The 21,308-nt window shown below is 38.2% G+C and overlaps 1 protein-coding gene across 3 annotated transcripts in view; it reads left to right on the plus strand.

The window, feature by feature from the left end:
• Positions 1-21,308, plus strand: part of sdk1b (sidekick cell adhesion molecule 1b) — a 373,118-nt gene that overhangs the window by 232,018 nt on the left and 119,792 nt on the right. For all 3 annotated transcript variants that reach the window (XM_073866164.1, XM_073866162.1, XM_073866163.1), the window contains 5 exons: positions 3,817-4,014; positions 8,793-8,909; positions 9,023-9,190; positions 9,779-9,881; positions 14,672-14,845. In XM_073866164.1, the coding sequence (XP_073722265.1) occupies positions 3,817-4,014; positions 8,793-8,909; positions 9,023-9,190; positions 9,779-9,881; positions 14,672-14,845 (760 nt within the window). The remainder of the gene's footprint in view (positions 1-3,816; positions 4,015-8,792; positions 8,910-9,022; positions 9,191-9,778; positions 9,882-14,671; positions 14,846-21,308) is intronic.

Genomic DNA, 21,308 nt, shown 5'->3' on the forward strand with positions numbered 1-21,308 from the left:
ATATGCACTCTTTGGTACCAATATTGACCTTTAACATACTGTACTAATATGCACTCTTTGGTATCAATATGTACCTTTGAGGTAGTAATATGCCCTAATCGGTACCCATTTTTACTTTTTGAGGCACAAATATGCACACTTTGGTACCAATGTGTACCTTATGATGTACAAAAATGCACCAGCATGTATCTTTGAGGTACTAATATGCACTCTTTACTACCAGTATGTACGTACAACATCCTAATTTGCCCTCTTTGGTGTACCTTTGATGTACTAATATTAGGGATGCACCGAATATTCGGCCACCGAAAATTTTCGGCCGAAAATGGCCCAAAAGTGGATTTTCGGTTTTCGGCCGAAAGACTTTTATCACCGAAAAAATACGGCCGAAATAATGTGATGACGCAAACAGAAACCACAACCTGCACGTGCTTGTCTTAAGAAACATATCTGCGGTGTTGACTAGATTTTTCTTAAACCCGCGTCCGCCGAATTTCTGACCAGGATGCCCGCAACCTGTGAGTTCCACTCCCGCCCACGCCCGTAATGTTTGCGGTCAAACCCACGGATTTTCTCTGGGCATGTGTGTACAGTATTCACAAGCTCCGACTAAACATTCGTTCAGATTAACATCCAGAATAACAGACATGAAACATGATTGCTTTTAAAGTTAGGGATGTGGACGTAAGGTCAAATATTCGATCTGCAATAATAATTAGAATGGAAAAAAATGATATTCAAATGGTTTTAATCCGCCACCGCAGCATTACGGCTACTGCTACGATCTTTTAAAGACTTTAATGTAAAATATACATGAAAATTAATATGTATGTATTTCTGATTGTTTTGGTAATTCAGATTGCAGACTAATTCAAGTGTTTAGAGTTTTAATGCCGGGTTTTTGACGTGCTTCTTCGCCGCCGCATCAGCGTACATCATGAGAGATTTGTTAGCTTCCTTATATAGCCTAGTTTATTTTGTTGTTGAAACGACACGAGACACACATGGAAAGCGAAACGGAGAACATTTATTTTATCTGTGGATATGGTTTTAACGAACCCGATAACTGCAAATGCCGTAACAGCAAACAATAGCTCCGTTTTGTGAAGTGTTGTTAAATTAAGCTCGTAACTTTGCACCCTCAGCAATAATGTATCAAGCCAGCTTGCGTTATTTGTAACATAATATTAAATTCAGATATATTTGTTAGATCCGTTTGTTGTTCTCACTGGATAACAACAGAGCAGAGTTTTTTCTGCAGCTGGCATTAATGAGAAAAACGGGTTTCACCGGAGAAGGTATGCTAAATATGATTTTCTTTCTAAACAAAAACATGTCAGACTAAATAAAGAAGATATTCATATTTGACTGAGCCTTCGATCTATGCGGGTTTTAACGTGCATTAAAATGTCATAATTTTTTTATTAGCATTTTGTAACATTAACGTTAAAACAAAACCACAACTAGCACATCTCAGTTTTTAAATGTATACTGCATGGTAAACAAGCACCAAAGGATTAATTAAACAAACAGTTTAACTTTTAACAACCTGATGTGTCACTAGTAGCCTACTCACCAGTTTTTCCAGATGGGAGGCAGATAGCCTATATAACTGAAGTTGGGTTTGTTTATGCCACATGCTGTTTGGCTTAATTTTCTTTTAATTGTGTGTGTTGACTCCATTTCTATTACACGCAAAAATACCATAAGTGCAATGGTAATACTAATAATTGGCATATTTTCTTTCTGTGTTTGGGTTTTCGGTTTTCGGCCTTGGTTTCCTCTTTTTCGGTTTTCGGTTTCGGCCAAGAATTTTCATTTCGGTGCATCCCTAACTAATATGCACTCTTTGGTAAAAATCTGTACCCTTGACGTACTAATATGCACTTTTTGGTATATGTACCTACGACGTACTAATTTGCCATCTTTTGTATCAATATGGACTTTCTTTGATAAAAATCTGTACCTTTGAGGTGCTAATGTGCACTTTTTGGTTTTAATATGTTCCCTTGGAAGTAGTAATATGCACCATTTGGTACCAATATTTACATTTTAAGGTACCAATATGCACTCTTTACTACCAATATGGACATGTGACGTACTAATATGCACTCTTTTGTACCAATGTGTACCATATATGAGCTCTTCAGGTGCAAAGGTGTATTTTAAAATAGGGTGCCAGCCCAGTGACAGCTGATGATCATTTTTGACCGTTTTCCTGACAGTGTACCCTAATTTGTGGCAAACAGCAGTTTAAAAAATGTATCTGTGTTGTACCTTCAAATAATTGAAGTATCTCTGAGTTTGACTGCTTTGGAGTCATATAACTCAAATTTCACTAGTGTATAATCATTCGCTTGCAAGACTCGGAGAAACTATAATCTTTATAATGTCACGAATACAAAAGTGCCAGCGGCTGCACAAAAGAGCCACTTAACTTCCAGGTAGATATTACCTGATATTCCAAAAGATTTTATGAAAGCAGCGTGCAGTCATCGCATAATGTTTCAAATTCCACACTTTGTGTAGCAAGAGTACAGTATGTTTTACTGTGGCTAGTGTGCTTACAGACAGCTATTAGATGTGAGAATGTCATTTACTTTATGTGCTGACTCAACCATGAGACGTGCTGCTTTTATTGTACCCACACAAAATTGACCTTTTCACCAAGCGTGTCGCATCGACCCCCACTCGCCTTTGCGCAAGGCGTCCTTATTTGAATTCATTTTTATTTAATTGACTTAATGAGTGAGGTGGAATAGGCGGTCAAGTACATTAGAAAAGCTGAGATGTTTGCTAACGTTATTAGTCGCTAATTGGCCTCATGTTCGTTTTAGTTAAGACATTAGGTATATCCTTGGCACAAAGGTCAATGAGAGTCTGGCATACAGCTAAAAATCAGTTTAACAAACAAATCTGACCTACATTTAAGTATCTAAAAGTTTAACTTTTCATGACTTAAATTGTTTTTAAAGGGAGATCTCAAGCAATGCATTTTACTTTTTCTCTCATCATGAAAGTTTAAAAGTTCATCGACTTGACTTTTTTGTTCCAGAGATTGTACCTCTGCAATTTACACTTGCTGAGAGTCTCGACTCGTTTTCTTTGCGCTTTCGTAAGGGTGTGAAGCTGAGTTTGTACGCACTTTGTCATAAAGTGTCAGAAATTTAATTACGGCGAGGTTGTTTTTGACACTCTTATTTTAACATTCTTGTCTTGCGTCCCAGTGGGTGCGATGAGACGCCTCGACTCATCCATAGAAAACGCTGGATAGATTCAAGGTTTTTTTTGACCTTTTAAAACGTTGAGCTGGAAGATTTATCCATTATATATTCTTTAAAGCGCTCCTCATTTGCATATCATTATGAGCATATCATGAGCTCTTTCAGATGAACAAAATTTATAATTATTGCTAATACGTATAATTGCCGTTTTATTCGTTTTCTCGCCTGCCCGCTTTTCCTCCTCTCCAAGTCTACTCTTTTCGGTGAGGCATATCAAAACTTTATTGGAAGTTTAATCAATCAAAGCCAATTTATTAGATTAAATTTTCATTAATTAAACCAAAGTGTGCCCTGATGAAGGTCTATTGATGGAAACATTAACTTGGGTGATAAATCAAGTGGTGTGTGAGGTTGTGTGTATGTGTAGGGTTGTGTCTACTCGGGTAATCATTTTCTTTTCTACCAAATTCCACAGGGCGTTTGTGTATGTATAAATCTACTGCTTTGAGTTTGGGGTACTTAATAAATGTTTTATGTTGGACCGTTTATTGGTTTTGTCAGATTAAAATGTATGATGGTGTGTCTTACTCAGGGGTTCCCACACCAAAACTGGAGTGGTACAAAGATGCCGTTCCTCTGTCCACGCTGAATAACCCTCGATACAAGTTAACCTCTTCCTTGATGGCTCTACAAGTGCGGAAAATTCAACCGGATGATGCGGGAATATTCCAGTGCTTTGCGGAAAACACGGCTGGAGAAATCCAAGCATATACCAACTTGGTTGTCACAAGTAAGATGACCTGCATACTGACACATAAGTTGTGTTAAAGGACTTATTATGAAAATCTGACTTTTTCCAATGTTTAACTCTTTCCCCGCCAGCATTTAAAAAAAAAACAGTTGCCAGCCAGAGCCTTTTTTTATGTTTTTCACAAAAGTTTAATGCTTTCCAGAAAATGTTTTTCTTTAAATATATAAACATACAATATATTAAATGATCAGATGCAGAGTGATCTTTAAAACATACATGGAGTTCTTTCTCTTTCACGTGAGGCGTTACTTTCAGGTTATATAAGTTGCGGAAGTGCGCCTGGTGTATAATAGCAGTATTGCGGAAAGCCGGAAATTCTCGTCATTGGCAGGGAAGCGTTTTCTCTTAATTGACTAAATAACTCGCCATTAGCAAGGAAGCGTTTTTCTCTTAATTGACGAAATAACTTGTCAATGGAGGGGAAAGAGTTAATTGCTATAATTGGGTTCCCAGTTATAATGTAGTCAACCTAGAAAATGTGTAAAAGAACAACCTAGTAACGTACATTTGGGAAACCATTCTCTGCAAGCATGTGAAAAAATAGGTCATTGAAAATTGTCTCCACTTGTGATGTCAGACGGGGATAATACCGCCCCTTAATCTGCACTATCCAACCACAGCACTGCCATTTAGTACAGAGATCAGCTCACAGCTACAAAGTGGCAATTTTAACATGCTATAATAAATTATCTATATGATATTTTGAACTAAAACTTCACATATGTACTCTGGGGACACCAAAGATTTATTTGACATCTTATAAATGTCCCCTTTAAATGACCCACTTGGGTTATTTTGCTGGAACCTTTTGTACAACACAAAGATTTTGATGGATGTTAAAGGCCAGACAGACTTTTTTTAGGAGTCTTTATTTTTAAGAGTATATACTAGTTTTATGATGGGCATTTCTACAACACTTACTGCTCCAGAAAGGAGATAAAGCACCATAAATGTATAATTTTTTCGACACATCAATCCAGCTTTGATATCTATAAAACACTGTTTTATGCACTGTCTGCATATTTGGCGGACAGCTATTTAATGCCAAAAATAATACATATAACAAGATTGTACTACTGTAGCTTCACTATGTGTTTTGTAAGGGAGGGGTGAGCTGTGGACTGAGCCATTGGTTGACAGTTCCCAGTCTCACCAGTAGACCTTTAATTGTTATTTAAAGGTGCAGTGTGTAATTTTAAGATGGATCTTTTGACAAAAATGCAAAATAATATACAAAACTATATTATCAGGGGTGTATAAAGACCTTTCATAATGAACCGTTATGTGTTTTTTTACCTTAGAACGAGACCTTGTTATCTACATACGCCGGGGGTCCCCTTACATGGAAGTCGCCATTTTGTGCTGCCATTTTTTTACAGAAGCCCTTAAAGGACAATTTTTTTTACTAAGTGGTCTCCGACAATGACATGTTTGTCCGGTGGCGGCTACCGTAGCTTCTCTATGCGCTTCAAAAGCGAGGGGTGAGCCGTGGACTAAGCCACTGGTTGCAATTCGCAACCTCATCACTAGATGCCACTAAAATTTACACACTGCACCTTTAAGAGATTTTTTGTCTTTCCCCATCCAAGTAGATAGGATTGTAGTCTTGCATGACTAAAATAACTGCCCGGAGGCATTGCTAACATGTCTGCCGAGTAGCGCAACTTCCCTAATGTGATTCTAGTAACAGTTACAAAAAGGATATATGTTAATAATAACTTAAATGCACATAGCACTTTTGTTATTAGGACAACTTTTAAGATGCTAACAGCCCCAGAAGACTGCTTGGAAGACAACAGCATAAATATTGATCAAAACCTCTCCTTTCGTGTTCCACAAACACAACTATCCATTTAAGTTAATGTGAGAATGATGCATATAGTAAACGCAACCATGCATTGTAAAGTCAATAAGTTTGACTCTCTCTCGCTGTCTCTCTCTATCTCTCTCTCTTTCTCTCTCGCCCCGTGAAGAGGTTGTGAATTGATCAGGGAGTTCAGAGACCCCTCATTGATCTGTGTAATTAATCAGTGTCTGCTGAGAGATCAACCTTTAACACACACATACACACACAGACACTCAGCACTTAATCAACACCTTCAGCTCTCTTCTCTCTCGCTTAGTCATTCTCATCTCTGTTCAGCTCTCTCAACTTTCTTTCCAGTTAACACCATTTTTTATTGAAGTTTGAAAGTTTGAAAATCTGGCAGATTCCTGACTTTGACATAATTCATTAGGTAGCTAATAACTTGTAAGCGTAAATGAGATTAAAGTTGTCAGTGAATCAGAGCAGAAGTTTGATTTGTCCAGATATTTTGTGTATGCATTTATAATGGCCCCAAAATGTGAGTCGTTTTTTGGATTAGATTTATGTATTTGGCAGACACTTTTAACCAAAGCAACTTACTGTGCATTTAATCTATACATTTTTATTAGAGTGTGATCGAACATATGACCTTTGCGCTGCTAACGCAATTCTGTGCCAAACGAATTACAGTAACCTAACTATGTTTTTCTCTTACAGTGCTTTCCAATCCCCTTCTTTGGTATCCCCTACCAGAAGGTTTTATTCATTTCATCAGCCTTCTTCCAGAATGTCTCCATAACAACCCTACTAAAAAGACAAGCTAAAACCAGCCTAAGATGACCCACCAGATAAAATCAGCTGACTCATAGGCTTGACCAGGCTGGAAGACCAGCTTAACAAGCTTTGCCAGGCTGGGATGGCCATATAAAATCAGCTAAAACCAGCCAACCAGTTTAGCTGGCCTAGGTTCCAGTCTGGTCCAGCTGGTTTAAGCTGGTGGGTCAGCAGGTCTCCCAGCCTGACCAGCAAAAAAGTGTCCAAACCCCCTCAAAAACGATCTGGCTAAAGTCAGCTTAACCAGCTAAAATCATGGTGGAAGGTCAGCTTTTCCATCATAGCTTTGCCTGGCTGGGAAGACCGTCTATAACCAGCTACTTCCATCTTAAACCAGCTAAGACCAGTCAACCAGCTTAGCTGGCCAAGCCTTAAGTCTGGTCAAGCTGGTTTAAGATGGTGGGTCAGATGGTCTCCCAGCCTGACCAGCAAAAAGTGTTCAAACCCCCTTTAAAAAACTAGCTGGCTTAAATAGCTAAAACCAGGCTGGAAGGTCAGCTTCACCATCTTAACCAGCTTTGCCAGGCTGGGAGGACAAGCTTAAACCAGCTACTTCCATCTTAAATCAGCTAAGACCAGCCAGCCAACTTAGCTGGTCAAGCTTCCAGTCTGGTCAAGCTGTCTTAAGCTTGAGGGTCAGCAAATGTCCTAGCCTAATCAGCAATAAGTGCCGAAACCCTCTTAATAAAACTAGCTGGCTTAACAAGCTAAAACCAGACTGAAAGGTCAGCTTTACCATCTTAACCAGCTTTGCCTGGCTGGGAGTACCAGCTTAAACCAGCTGCTTCCATCTAAAACCAGTTAAGACCAGTTAACCAGCTTAGCTGGCCAAGCTTCCAGTCTGGTAAAGCTGGTTTAAGATGGTGGGTAAGCTGGTTTCCCAGCTTGACCAGCTAAAAAGTATCCAAAATCCCTCAAAAACTAGCCGGCTAAACCAGCTAAAATCAGGCTGGAAGGCCAGCTTTGCCAGGCTGAGAGGACCCGCTTAAACCAGCTACTTCCAACCTAAAACCAGCTAAGACCAGCCAACCAGCTTAGCTGGCCAAGCTTCCAGTCTGATCAAGCTGGTTTAAGCTTGAGGGTCAGCAGATCTCCCAGCCTGACCAGCAATAAGTGCCGAAACCCCCTTTAAAAAAACTAGCTGGTTTAACCAGCTAAAACCAGGCTGGAAGGCCAGCTTGACCATCTTAACTAGCTTTGCCTGGCTGGGAGGACCAACCATAACCAGCTACTTACATCTTAAACCAGCTAAGACCAGTCAACCAGCTTAGCTGGCCAAGCTTCAAGTATGGTCAAGCTGGTTTAAAAGTGTCCAAACCCCCTCAAAAACTAGCCAGCTTAGCCGGCTTTGCCAGGCTAAGAGGACCAATTTAAACCAGCTATTTCCATTTTTACCCAGCTAAGACCAGCCAACCAGATTAGCTGGCCACACTTCTAGTCTGGTCAAGCTGGTTTAAGATGGTGGGTCAGCTGGTCTCCCCGCCTGACCAGCTAAAATTCCAAAAACCCATAAAAAACTAGCTGGTCAAACTGGTTTAAGATGGTGGGTCAGGAGGTCTCTCAGCCTGGCCAGCTAAGGGCAGCTAAAAGGTTTGCAAAACACCTAAAAACTAGAATGCCACACCTGCTTATTCAGATAAAACCAACTCAGTTAAATCAGTTGTTTAAAATTAGGAGACATCTACAACTTCTGGGAGGGACACCCAAGAATAAGGCTACTTTGCCCTAATAGATTGTGAGAGTTTTGTGTTTGCAGAGTAAAGATTTTGGGTGCAATTTGCAGGCAACACACATGGTGATAAAATCTGTGGTTAGTTTTGACAGAACGTATCTAAATTTACCTGATTTGCACTGCGAGTCACTTTGGATGAAAGCGTCTGCCAAATAGATGCATAGATGTATATATTGATATATCAAACTACTTGGCATCTGTAAACAGCTATTAATGTTACTGCTCGTTCCTCTGATTTTCATCTTTTGGTAAACTAAAACGTCTAGCTTGAAAAACGTGATTGCGCTGTTGCAATAAGTGCCCTTGTCATTGATTTTTAAGTGTGGTTTAAACCCCCAAATGCCTTCTGAGACCACTAATATTCGTGTTTTCCTTACATTGTAGGCGTGTCCCCATCTTTTGTCACTCCCCCTTCTGACATCACTGTGACTGACGGAACATCAGCTGTCTTCAGCTGCAAGACGTCCGGCGCCCCCAAACCTGCCATTGTTTGGAGAAAAGGTACGTACTGTACAATCCCATAGAAATGTCTTTTGCCGTCCCAGTCATCTGTCTCAAACTTATTTATGTGAGAGGAACATCAAACTGTGAACTGAACCCTGTGGATTTTGCAGGTTCTCAGGTGCTAGCGAGCGGCACGGTTCAGGTGCCTCGTTTCACTCTGCTGGAATCCGGAGGCTTGCAGATTCTACCCATAATGCAGAGCGACGCCGGGAACTACACGTGCTCGACGTCTAACACTGAGGGATTAGTCAACGCCACCGCGGCTCTCACGGTCTTGAGTACGGAGGCATAATATTATGACTTTTTAATGACTTAAAAATTAAAAACAAACAACATACTTGATATTCAATGTGAACGCCGTTGAACGTAGGCGCAGAATTGCAAATGTTTTTGAAACATGCTTTTTATCAGCAGTCATTGTTCAGCTTAATAGCCGCATTCATTAGCCAGACTGATTATAAAGGCACAGCAGGGCACAATATACATGAAATTTAGAGTCTTCCTTTGTAATTTGTTATACTGTTATAGTGTCTTATTTTAAACCCAAGGTCTGGGTTGGTCTTGTTTTTAACTCCCATTAGTCTGATGTAAGAGAGTTTAACTGTCAAAGATATTACCCCCATTATCTTGAATCAAGTCAGTGTTTTATGGACGAGAGCGTGTCCATTTGCTCGGCTTTACTGTTGTATGTCATTGAAATGCGGTTGGAGTATGAGAACGTTCATGCTTTGTAAATTCCATTCTGTTTAGCTAATGGAGCTGTCAGCGAGAATTACTTAATAGGTTAAACAGCAACTTTGAATAATGATGTTGGTGCTGATTAAAATGTGGTGTGATTAAGTAATAAACTGTGTTTTGTTAATCAGGCCGAACCTTTATTTCGACATCCCCTGAGGATCAGCGTGTCATCAAAGGGACCACTGCCGTGCTGAACTGTGCCGCAACCCATGACCCAAGACTCACCGTGAGGTCAGAAGCTCTGTTTTGTTTAATATGTTCAGTACCGTACACAAGTCTTAGACCGGCATGCCACTATGAAATCGATGTTTTAGCAATGGTATTATGACTATACTGTATGAAGAGTTTGGCTCCAAAACGCAATAAATCCATTTTGACTAATTTGGGTAAAAATGTGTTTTCTATATCAAGAAAGTGGAAAGATGAAAACCACTATTTTCTGGTACAAACTTTCACATAGCATCTTTAGGTTATAAAAACATAAAACATTCAAATCCATAATTTGATTTTCAAATATTTATTATAAAAACTGATTATTTTTTCTCAAAATGCTATAAATTCTATTGAATCAATATATAAATGTGCATTCATCTTTGCCATGTTATATTCATTTAGTTGACTAGTGGTATACACTGATTAAAAAAATAAACATTAATGTCATAAATCAAAACATTTACTTTGTCATATTAAGAACACTGTCATTGCTGCTGTGATGTCATCGCTTAACTTTTTGACAGCGATCAGCTGTAAAATGTTTTGGTCCTGCTCGATTTTCGTTGGCTTTGAGTAAAATAATGGAAAGTTTTTCATAAGATCATCTGAAGTCAATGTGTTAGCACGACAAAAGCTTGATGCTGTCTAGAGAACAAGCAACAGCCGGCATTTTTCCATCTCCTAAATTATTCGATTTTAATGACTTACGTTTCTTTCCCATCACAGAAAACCACCACAGGTTTATCAATGCCAACAAAAGTATTATTTTATCTGTTTGTTGATCACGATGTAGAAAGTAGATGAGAAAAACTAGGATTTCGTCTGTATTCAATGTGCCGCCATTGCTGTTTACAATGTGTGGAATGGTGCGTTTATGGCGTTTTGGGATATAGGGGAGAAAAGATGACAGAATAACACGGCGGATATTGGATGTTGCGTAAAATTAACAATTGACTTTTTAATACTGACCTGATATAATACTGATTTTGGCGGTAACTTATTTAAAAAAAATGTGTTTGTCGCGTTTTGGAACCAAACTCTTCATATATTATTATTTCTTAGCCTTTTTATTAAATACAACCAGAAGATACAGGAAGGTTTTTTTACATTTTGTATACACACAATATTTGACCCTGGACCACAAAACAAGTCATAAGGGTAAATTTTTTGAAATTGAGATTTATACATCATCTGAAAGCTGAATAAATAAGGACAATATTTGAATATCTGGAAACTTGAGGGTGCGTAAAAATCTAAATATTGAGAAAATCGCCTTTAGCAACACATATTTAAGCCTGACGTGATACTGACTTTATTGACTTGTAGCATGATAAGGGAACATGACCTTGGTAGTTTTTTTGAGAGGCTGTGTTTACATGTGTGTTTCTTTCCATAGAAATCACATCATTAGCATTTTTATTTATGTTTTAAATATTTAGAATATTATTTTTTCCTACATTCCATTTTCATATTTATATTTCATATATTTCATCTTAACCCTTATGTGTTGTTGGAAACGTTTCATTCACTATGGGGTTTTTTTGTCTTAATTTGGCCACAACCTTCTCTGTGTTTCAGCAAATGGAATGATTTTTGGTGACAAATCTTATATTGACACATATTTTGGGAAAATGCTTTGAAATTTTTCTCAACAATACACCGTGGGCAAATTTACTACCTACATGTTGTTCGTGGATGAAAACATCCACTATATTAAACGTCTGTAAAAATGTATCAGATGAATATTTTTTTCATTTTTTTTTGCAAAAATCTGTTAATCAACCTCAGTACTGATCAAAAGTACCAAATGTTTACAAAAAAATCCAGGATTTTAACTCTTTAATGGCCAAATTCATGAATGATATCACTGATATGGGAAAAAACAAACAAAATGACAGATTTTAATTTGAAAAGTTATTGTGGACTGGATATTTTTTACCTTTATCACAGTCTTGGGCATGTCAAAGATTAGTAAAAACATTGGCTTTGATGCATTGTTAGTTTTTGTGCAGCATCTGATTACATTTTTTCTCCCTCATTTACTGTTTGTGGCTGTTTTTGCCCCATTAACGTCCATTATAACCACATTTATTGATTTGCAAAACCACAACACCATATCATCATGCATTCTTGATGATTGGTGTTTTTTCCCTTTGCAAAGAGGTACATTTTTTACTGGTTTTACTGTAATTTTTACTGTTGATTTAACCCTTTAGTAGGCCTGTGCAAAACCAAAGCTTAATTTCTGGTAAAATCTTGGATTTTTTTGGTTGATTAACAGGTAGATTAACAGATTTATGCAAAAAAATCTATTCACTTCCATAATATTATTTTTCCTACTATGGAAGTGAATGGGGTCCACGAAAGGTTTGTTTACAGAAATTTCTCAAAATATCTTTCTTTGTGTTCATCAAAACAAATAAATGTATAAAGGTTTGTAACAACATGAGAGTGAGGAAATAATGACAGAAAATGACAGACACTTTTGGGTGACCTATTCCTTTAAAATCAATTGAAAAGCAGCTATCGTGACAGGCCTTAATAATAAGTACATTTTGTATATACTGTCGCAGAAAACATTAAAGGAATAGTCTACTCATTTTCAATATTAAACTATGTTATTACCTTAACTAAGAATTGTTGATACATCCCTCTATAATCTGTGTGCATGCACGTAAGCGCTGGAGCGCGCTGCGACGCTTCGATAGCATTTAGCTTAGCCCCATTCATTCAATGGTACCATTTAGAGATAAAGTTAGAAGTGACCAAACACATCAACGTTTTTCCTATTTAAGACGAGTAGTTATACGAGCAAGTTTGGTGGTACAAAATAAAACGTAGCGCTTTTCTAAGCGGATTTAAAAGAGGAACTATATTTTATGGCGTAATAGCACTTTTGGTAGTACTTCGACTCGGCGCAGTAACACCCTCCCTCTCCCATTATGAGAGTGAGAAGGGGAGCGGACTTTTCAGGCGAGTCGAAGTACTCCCAAAAGTGCTATTACGCCATACAATATAGTTCCTCTTTTAAATCCGCTTAGAAAAGCGCTACGTTTTATTTTGTACCACCAAACTTGCTCGTATAACTACTCGTCTTAAATAGGAAAAACATTGATGTGTTTGGCAACTTTATCTCTGTTTGATACCATTGAATGAATGGGGCTAAGCTAAATGCTATTGAAGTGTCGCAGCGCGCTCCAGCGCTTACGTGCACGCACACAGATGATAGAGGGATGTATCAACTCTTCTTAGTTAAGGTAATAACATAGTTTAATATTGAAAATGAGTAGACTATTCCTTTAAGAGACCATTTCAATGGTCCCTTTCAGTTTTTTAGATTTACTCTTTATAGGTATGTGTTAAAGTAAAATGATAATTTGTGTTTCATTCTGTCAACTACAGACAACATTTCTGCAAAATTCTCAATAAAAATATGTTTTTATTTGCATTTATTTACTGAAAATTGAAGGGGGGGGAAACATGGTCAAAATAACAAAAAATATGTGTTTTTCCAATCTTTAATACTGCAGAGAAAACAAGTTCAAATTAATTTCTCAACAACTAAATAAAAATGTTTTTACATGTATTTTGGGGGAAAAAAATTTGTTTGAAAAACCCTGATCTTTCATGCTGTTGTGTGACTTTGTTACTCCCAAGGTTTGCTTTATTTTTGTTGAAATTCAACAGAAACTGGACTGAAATGGTCAGAATACATGTAGATATTATGATTAAAGTCTAAACTGGAGCGGTATCTTAATATTGTCCGTGGGTGTATTTACGGTAGGGCATTTACAAAATATCTTCAAGGAATATGATTTTTAATTAATATCTTAATGATTTTTGCCATAAAAAGTGATAATTTTGATCTTTACAATGTTTTGTTAGCTATTGCTATAATATACCTGTGCTACTTATGACTTGTATCGTGCTCCACGGTCACATATTTCCTGTATTTTTTTTTATCTTAATAAACAGAGTGAAAAATAAATATGGATGGTCATTAAAACTTAAATAACTAAAATAAACCAAAACCCAAAGCTGGTCTATTGACTTTGGCACAGTACTTTGTGCAATGGCTTTGCCAGTTAGTGGGTGCTGGTTTTGTTACTGGAAAAGCTGGACAGTGGACAACCAATTAGATAGAGGTAGTGAGGTTGGTTGATCAAGCTAATTTTGCTAGTTATGTTAAGTAAAAGCCTGATCTTAAATAACATCTTATTATGAGGACCAGTGACCAAAACAGACAGCGTTTGCTGGTGACCAGCTATACTGGGTGCATAAATCATTTTGACATCCATGCAACTGAATATATGTGACCCTGGACCACAGTCTTAAGTCACACGGGTATATTTGTAGTAATAGCCAACAATATGTATGGGTCAAAATGATCAGTTTTTCTTTTATGCTAAAAAATCATTAGGATATTAATTAAAGATGTTTTGTAAATTTCCTACCGTTAATATATCAAAACTTTATGGTTGCAGTTTCTACTGACTTCATTTTGACAACTTTAAAGGCGATCTCATTAAAAATCACTCTTATTAGTGGTTTTGTGGTCCAGGATAACATCTAGTCCAATAATTAATCAAGAAATAAATTTTAGTCAGATTAAATACACATTTGTCTCTTATGATGGTTAAGTGCAATATAAGAATGACTGGTGTTGTAATCTTCACCCATTATCATCAAGTCATTACTGAGCACATCAGAATCGTGTCATTTTTTGCTGTTTTATCTTAAAAGCACGGCTTTCGAGTGTGATATTTTTCGGTAGATTGTGTCTCAGATCAGTATCTTGTTCTCCTCAGATACTCTTGGAAGAGAGGAACGCGCCCGCTGAGCGTGTCGACCGGTGGGCGAGTGTCAATGAAGGAAGGTTCCCTTCACATCAGCCAGACGTGGTCAGGAGACATCGGGGACTACACCTGCAGGGTCACCTCGCCAGCTGGAAACGACACGAATACCGCTCGCCTGGAAGTCATGTAAGTGGAAGCGAGCGTGCCAACACGCGCTCTCGAAACAAAACGTCCGGACGCCCGTTCAGAGCACAAGTGTCTTTCTGGAGAGCTTTTGTTGATGGAAGATGCTTGGATCCCAGTAACACCTCTTAAGCCAAAAGATACAGCCAAAAATGGGCTGTAATGATAGGAAACTGGATGGTGCAGCTGTGTATGCGTGTGCTGGCAGAAAGATAAAGCAAGACTGGAATAAGATTTTGAAGACTTGCCAAGATGCTAGTTTTGGGAGGCATCGGTAACTAATTAAACAAACCCCTATGCACACTTAGATGAGTGAATGTCGTTTTATGTATTGTCATATGAATGTATGCAAAGGATAATCTGTGCTGAATGATATTTGCACAGGTGCATTTACACACCTTGTAGGTCGGTTTTGGCTTGTGGAGGACGAATCCGACTACCTTAACCTGGCCAACATTTTCGGGACTGTACAGTGTTACTCCAATATTGAGTTCCAGGCACCTGAATCAGCTCTTTAAAATGCAGAAAGGGTGCTCGTCTACACCGCTCATTTGGATATACGCCCGGTTAAAACGCTCTTCTCTATCATTTGATGAATTACTGCTGCCACGGTCAATAGAAAATGTACACAAACATTCCTTTTAAAAGGTCACGAAGATGCCCCATTTCATTTTTGAAAAAAGATTTAAGAAATAAGTGTGAAAAGGTGAAAGAAGAGGGTGACAAAAGGGGAGGGGTCAAGCTCAACAACTCGCACACTTCTAGATTTACAACACAGTTACTCAGTTTGTTTACCTGAACAGAATTGAGCTACAGTGGGTTTGTACTGCATTTGGAAGATACTGTTCCTGTAGCTGAATTGGTAGAGCATTGCGTCATTAGCGCAAAGGTCATGGGTTTGATTTAGGAAACACAAATACTGGTAAAATGTATAGCTTGAATGCACCGTAAGTCACTTTGGATAAAAGCATCTGCCAAACGCCTAAATGTAATCACATTTTTGAAGGAAAGACGTCAGGGGAGGAAGTGTCGCGGTTGGCATTGCCAATGTTGTGGGCTCAAAGTATGACTATAGATCAGCTTGCAAAGAAAAGCTTTGGATATTTTGCTCACATTTTTCAGAATGATGTCAGAACAGCAGTAAGTTAAAGGGATAGTTCACCAAAAAAAAGAAAATTCAGTGACATTTTGAAAAATGTTAATAACCACGCATATTTGGGGCAGCATTTACTTCCATAGTATTATTTTTTCCTACTATAAAAGTGCCCTACATCTGCTTGGTTAATTCAAAGTATCTTCCTTTGTATTCAGCAGAACAAAGAAATGTATACATATACATACACTCACCTAAAGGATTATTAGGAACACCTGTTCAATTTCTCATTAATGCAATTATCTAATCAACCAATCGCATGGCAGTTGCTTCAGTGCATTTAGGGGTGTGGTTCTGGTCAAGACAATCTCCGGAACTCCAAACTGAATGTCAGAATGGAAAGAATGTTGATTTAAGCAATTTTGAGCGTGGCATGGTTGTTGGTGCCAGACGGGCCGGTCTGAGTATTTCACAATCTGCTCAGTTACTGGGATTTTCACGCAAAACCATTTCTAGGGTTTACAAAGAATGGTGTGAAAGGGAAAATCATCCAGGATGTGGCAGTCCTGTGAGCAAAAATGTCTTGTTGATGCTAGAGGTCAGAGGAGAATGGGCCGACTGATTCAAGCTGATAGAAGAGCAACTTTGATTGAAATAACCACTTGTTACAACTGAGGTATGCAGCAAAGCATTTGTGAAGCCACAACACACACAACCTTGAGGCGGATGGGTTACTACAGCAGAAGACCTCACCGGGTACCACTCATCTCCACTACAAATAGGAAAAAGAGGCTATAATTTGCACAAGCTCACCAAAATTGGTAAGTTGAAGACTGGAAAAATGTTTCCTGGTCTGATGAGTCTCGATTTCTGTTGAGACATTCAGATGGTAGAATCAGAATTTGGCATAAACAGAATGAGATGGATCCATCATGCCTTGTTATCACTGTGCAGGCTGGTGGTGGTGGTGTAATGATGTGGGAGATGTTTTCTTGGCACACTTTAGACCCCTTAGTGCCAATTGGGCATCGTTTAAATGCCACGGCCTACCTGAGCATTGTTTCTGACCATGTCCATACCTTTATGACCACAATGTACCCATCCTCTGATGGCTACTTCCAGCAGGATAATGCACCATGTCACAAAGCTCGAATCATTTCAAATTGGTTTCTTGAACATGACAATGAGTTCACTGTACTTAAATGGACCCCACAGTCACCAGATCTCAACCAAATAGAGCATCTTTGGGATTTGGTGGAATGGGAGCTTTCTGCCCTGGATGTGCATCCAACAAATCTCCATCAACTGCAAGATGCTATCCTATCAATATGGGCCAACATTTCTAAAGAATGCTTTCAGCACCTTGTTGAATCAATGACACGTAGAATTAAGGCAGTTCTGAATTCAAAAGCGGGTCAAACACAGTATTAGTATGATGTTCCTAATAATCCTTTAGGTGAGTGTATCTGGAACAACTTGAGGGTGAAAACTTTTACTTTTTTGTGAACTATCCCTAGTGGCGGCCGGTGACTTCTTTTTTCGAGGGCACTCAATGTGAAGTTCGTCACAACATGTATGTAGCCTATCATGTGTGTGGTTCATAATTTCAAAATATGTGTTCTGCTTGTCGAGAGATTTTATGTGCATCAGGTCTCTTGTCAAAATAAGTGCCTGCTGCAGATGCGTCTAAAGGGTTTATGACAAAAGAGACGCTCGCGTTTGCTAGATACTTACATAATCTCATGCATAATCAGAGTTTACTGTTAAGAGAGTGTCTTGCGTGTATTTTGTGAACGTGAGCGTCTCTTTTATTATAAATGGTTTTGACGGATGTGCAGCAGGCACTTATTTTGACAAAACACGTGATGCACATGGTTCACATGACGCAACAAACACATATTTTGAAAACACAAGCAACACACACTTCGAACACTTAATTTGAATGTTCGCCCCTCGGATGAGTAGTCACGAGCCGCCACTGTTACATTCATACTCTAAATTAATACTCATTCCTAGATATTTTTTGCAACAAAAATAGCTCATCACGGTCTAATGGGTTTATCTGACCCCAGGCCAGCAAACTCCCAAAGTCTTTTTATGACTAAATAATAACAGCCATCGTATTAACAGCGAGCCAAATATACTTGGTTAAACTGTACTTTGTGAAAACACTCATTTATATACATTTGTTTTCGCATCAGGGCTTTTTTCTAATTAGGAAAACAAAGAAAGAACATTTAAAAAGCATCTTTATCACTATTTAACAGCACTGCAGACTCCAAACAAATGAGGTTTACATTTGAAGCAGCCGAGGTGTTATTTTCTCTCTTTTAATCTTAGTATTTATTCAGAATCTGTTTTGTCATTGACTACATTTACATGCCCACCAATAATGTGATTATCTCCAATATAATTCAGAGTAAGAACTTAATTGCATGACTCCAGCCAACCTTTTCACTCCTGTTTACATACAAATGCAATTATTTGTATTATTCACTATGATTTGTTATTCACACACCCTAATGTACCTCACAAATGATTAACTCACATTCAGTACTGTAGGTGGTTTACTGGACACTGTTTTAATTAAGGATGCAACAACAAATCAAATAATCGATAATATTCGAAAATATAAACAGCGTTTAATGAACGTCATTATCATTTAGGTTGGTTTGTAACATCACTTGCCCATCGTCCCATTGCAATAGCGCAAGCTGTGTGGATATAAATCATGCGCACCTGCTCCCAACAAAGATAAAAGTCACTTATATTAAATGAAGAAATTCAACTTTATTATTAACAAACATTGCACTTTTAACTCTGCCATCGTCTCGTGTCATAATATAACTCACGTTTCTTTGTACTGCGTGCTTAATAAACAAGGAGTATGGCGCAGCTTTTGTGATGGGCGACGGGCAATTGATGTCACAGACCAAAATAAATAATAAGGAGTTCGTTGAACACTATTTTCTTTATCAAATATTATTAACTAGGTGATTAGTTGTTGCAGCCCTAGTTTAAATACATTTATGGTAATCGCGTTCCTATGGACGTATTTTGTTAATTGCCGCCATTATAAACAGTTATTACAATGCATCTCAGCAGTTTTTTATACACTGCTGTCGCATTATTTGCGCTGCCTCTTGATGAAGCAGAGACTGCGGTCAACGAGTTATGTTAAAAAAATTCTGGGGAAAACTTCCTAATGCTAAGTTTAGTAGGAATTTGCTTTTAAAGTGTGTGACCAAAGAAATACAAACTCTGGTTAGTGCAGAAAAGATGCGATGAAAGTATTTTCACGCACGATTATGCTTGCTGCTATTATTGCTTGCTGCAATGTTATGTTTCAAACAGAGATGGCGGTAGAGAGGCAAAAGTTACATATTGCAGCCTTAAAAAAGTTCATTTTTCACCTAATTTTACTCTCAGAAGAATGCATTATCTCAAAAATATTATTGAATAATATTGCTGTGACAGAATTTGCATATATACAGTACTGAGCAAAAGTCTTAGGCCACCAGCACCAGACTTGTTGTTTTTGAAGTTTTTATGTCCATCCATATTTATTTTTCAATCTATTTTATTAAGATACTACCGAGCCCCTAAGGTGACATCGGAGTAAAAAAAAAAAACTAAAGTTAAACTTTCACGTGCAAGTGTGAAACAATGTGAAAACTAAAGTTAAACTTTCACGTGCAAGTGTGAAACAATGTGTGCGCGCCTGAAAGTATTGCGTGCGCGCGTGAAACTAACGTGTACGCACGTGAAACTTTCTCGATAGTTTCACGTGCACACGTGAAGCTAAACTTTATTACATTTTTGCTCCATGTCCTCTTATGCTGCGTTTACACCAGCCGCGGCAGAGGCATCAAGGGCGAGTGATTTCAATTTTAAGAAGACGCGTTGACGCATGTCTGGAGGTCTTGTGGCGCAAATGAGGTGTTTAGCACAGTAGACGCGATTCCACCTCATTTTCGCGTCTAGTTTGCGCGTGAATGGTGCGAATTGAGCATCTTGTGTGGTACGTGCGAAATTACGTGCATTTGCGGCTAACGCCCGAGTTGAAAAATTTGAACTTTGACGTTTTTGCGCCGCGTTAACCAATCAGGATCCTGCTTGCTTGATGAAGGAATGCTTGATATTGTTCGTAAGCAGTCACCCGGAGCTATACGACACAAGTTCTTATTTCTATAGAGACAGGAATATAAAGGACCTCGCTTGAAGGAGTGTCAGTGAGGACATTGGGCAACCTGGTAATACACATTTCACTTTTGAGTCACGTGACATTTATCGCCCCACGCCGTTTATTTCCCTCCTATAGTAAGGTGACCAAATACAAAGCAGTAACTTTCTCAACATCAGCCATCTTGCAAACAGACAACCGCATAGCACGTGCCCCTCCCACAAGAAACGGATTTCACCTCTGACACGCGTCAAATGCGTGCTTTTTTCGCAAGTCTGCTTCGCTCTAGACGCGCGAATGCATTCAAACTGTTCAAGCAGCACACTACGCGCGATTTTGACGTCTCAAACGCGGTTGGTGTAAACACATCATTAGGGGCTCCGTAAGATTCAAACAGAAAATACAGGAAATATGTACAAAACAAAAAATATTTTCAGGATTAAATGTCTTAGTTAGGCATCGTCAGTGTTTAGTGTGACCTCTCTTGGCACTAAACACATCTTGAGCAGAAGTAAAAAGTCTAATTTCTTTAAAATTAGAAATTAGGATTTAATTTTGTTTAGGTTTAAGAGATCCTGCAGTTTCCTGCTATTGCTCAAGTGGAAGGGGAGTTTACCCTAAAAACTTGTTTACAAGTTTACATTTTTATACAGTTTTTAATACTATATAAACTGTATTTTCTGGATGTATTCTATTAAAGAGACTGATAAACAATTATATATGATCACTTTAACATTGCAAAAACAACAAATTTATGACAAGCATGGTGGCATTCTGGCATGGTGGCCTAAGACTTTTGCACAGCACTGTACATATTGCATATACAGTAAATATCTGCTACCTTTAAAAAATGTGTTTTTATGTGATCCTTAAAATTAAGTTTACAAGTCACATTCCATGGGAAACCATGCGGCAAGAAAAGACATGAAGTTGTTATTCGCTGACAATGTGCATACTGAATCAGGAACAATTTGAGAGCAACAGCATTGAATAGGGAGTGTATCAGCCTTATCCTCACACAAAGCTGTGTTGTTTTGATAGAAAAACTGGTTTTAGGCTAAGTTCAAAAGCCAGCCAACAACTGACGGTTAAATTATGAGATAGAAATTGAAAACACATGCAATTTGAATAATAGCAATAATAATTCAACAGCTGAATTAAGATAACAGGAGACCTCAATACGCTCTTAA

The sequence above is a fragment of the Misgurnus anguillicaudatus genome, chromosome 3 (assembly GCF_027580225.2).
Source record: "Misgurnus anguillicaudatus chromosome 3, ASM2758022v2, whole genome shotgun sequence".
Classification (NCBI taxonomy): domain Eukaryota; kingdom Metazoa; phylum Chordata; class Actinopteri; order Cypriniformes; family Cobitidae; genus Misgurnus; species Misgurnus anguillicaudatus.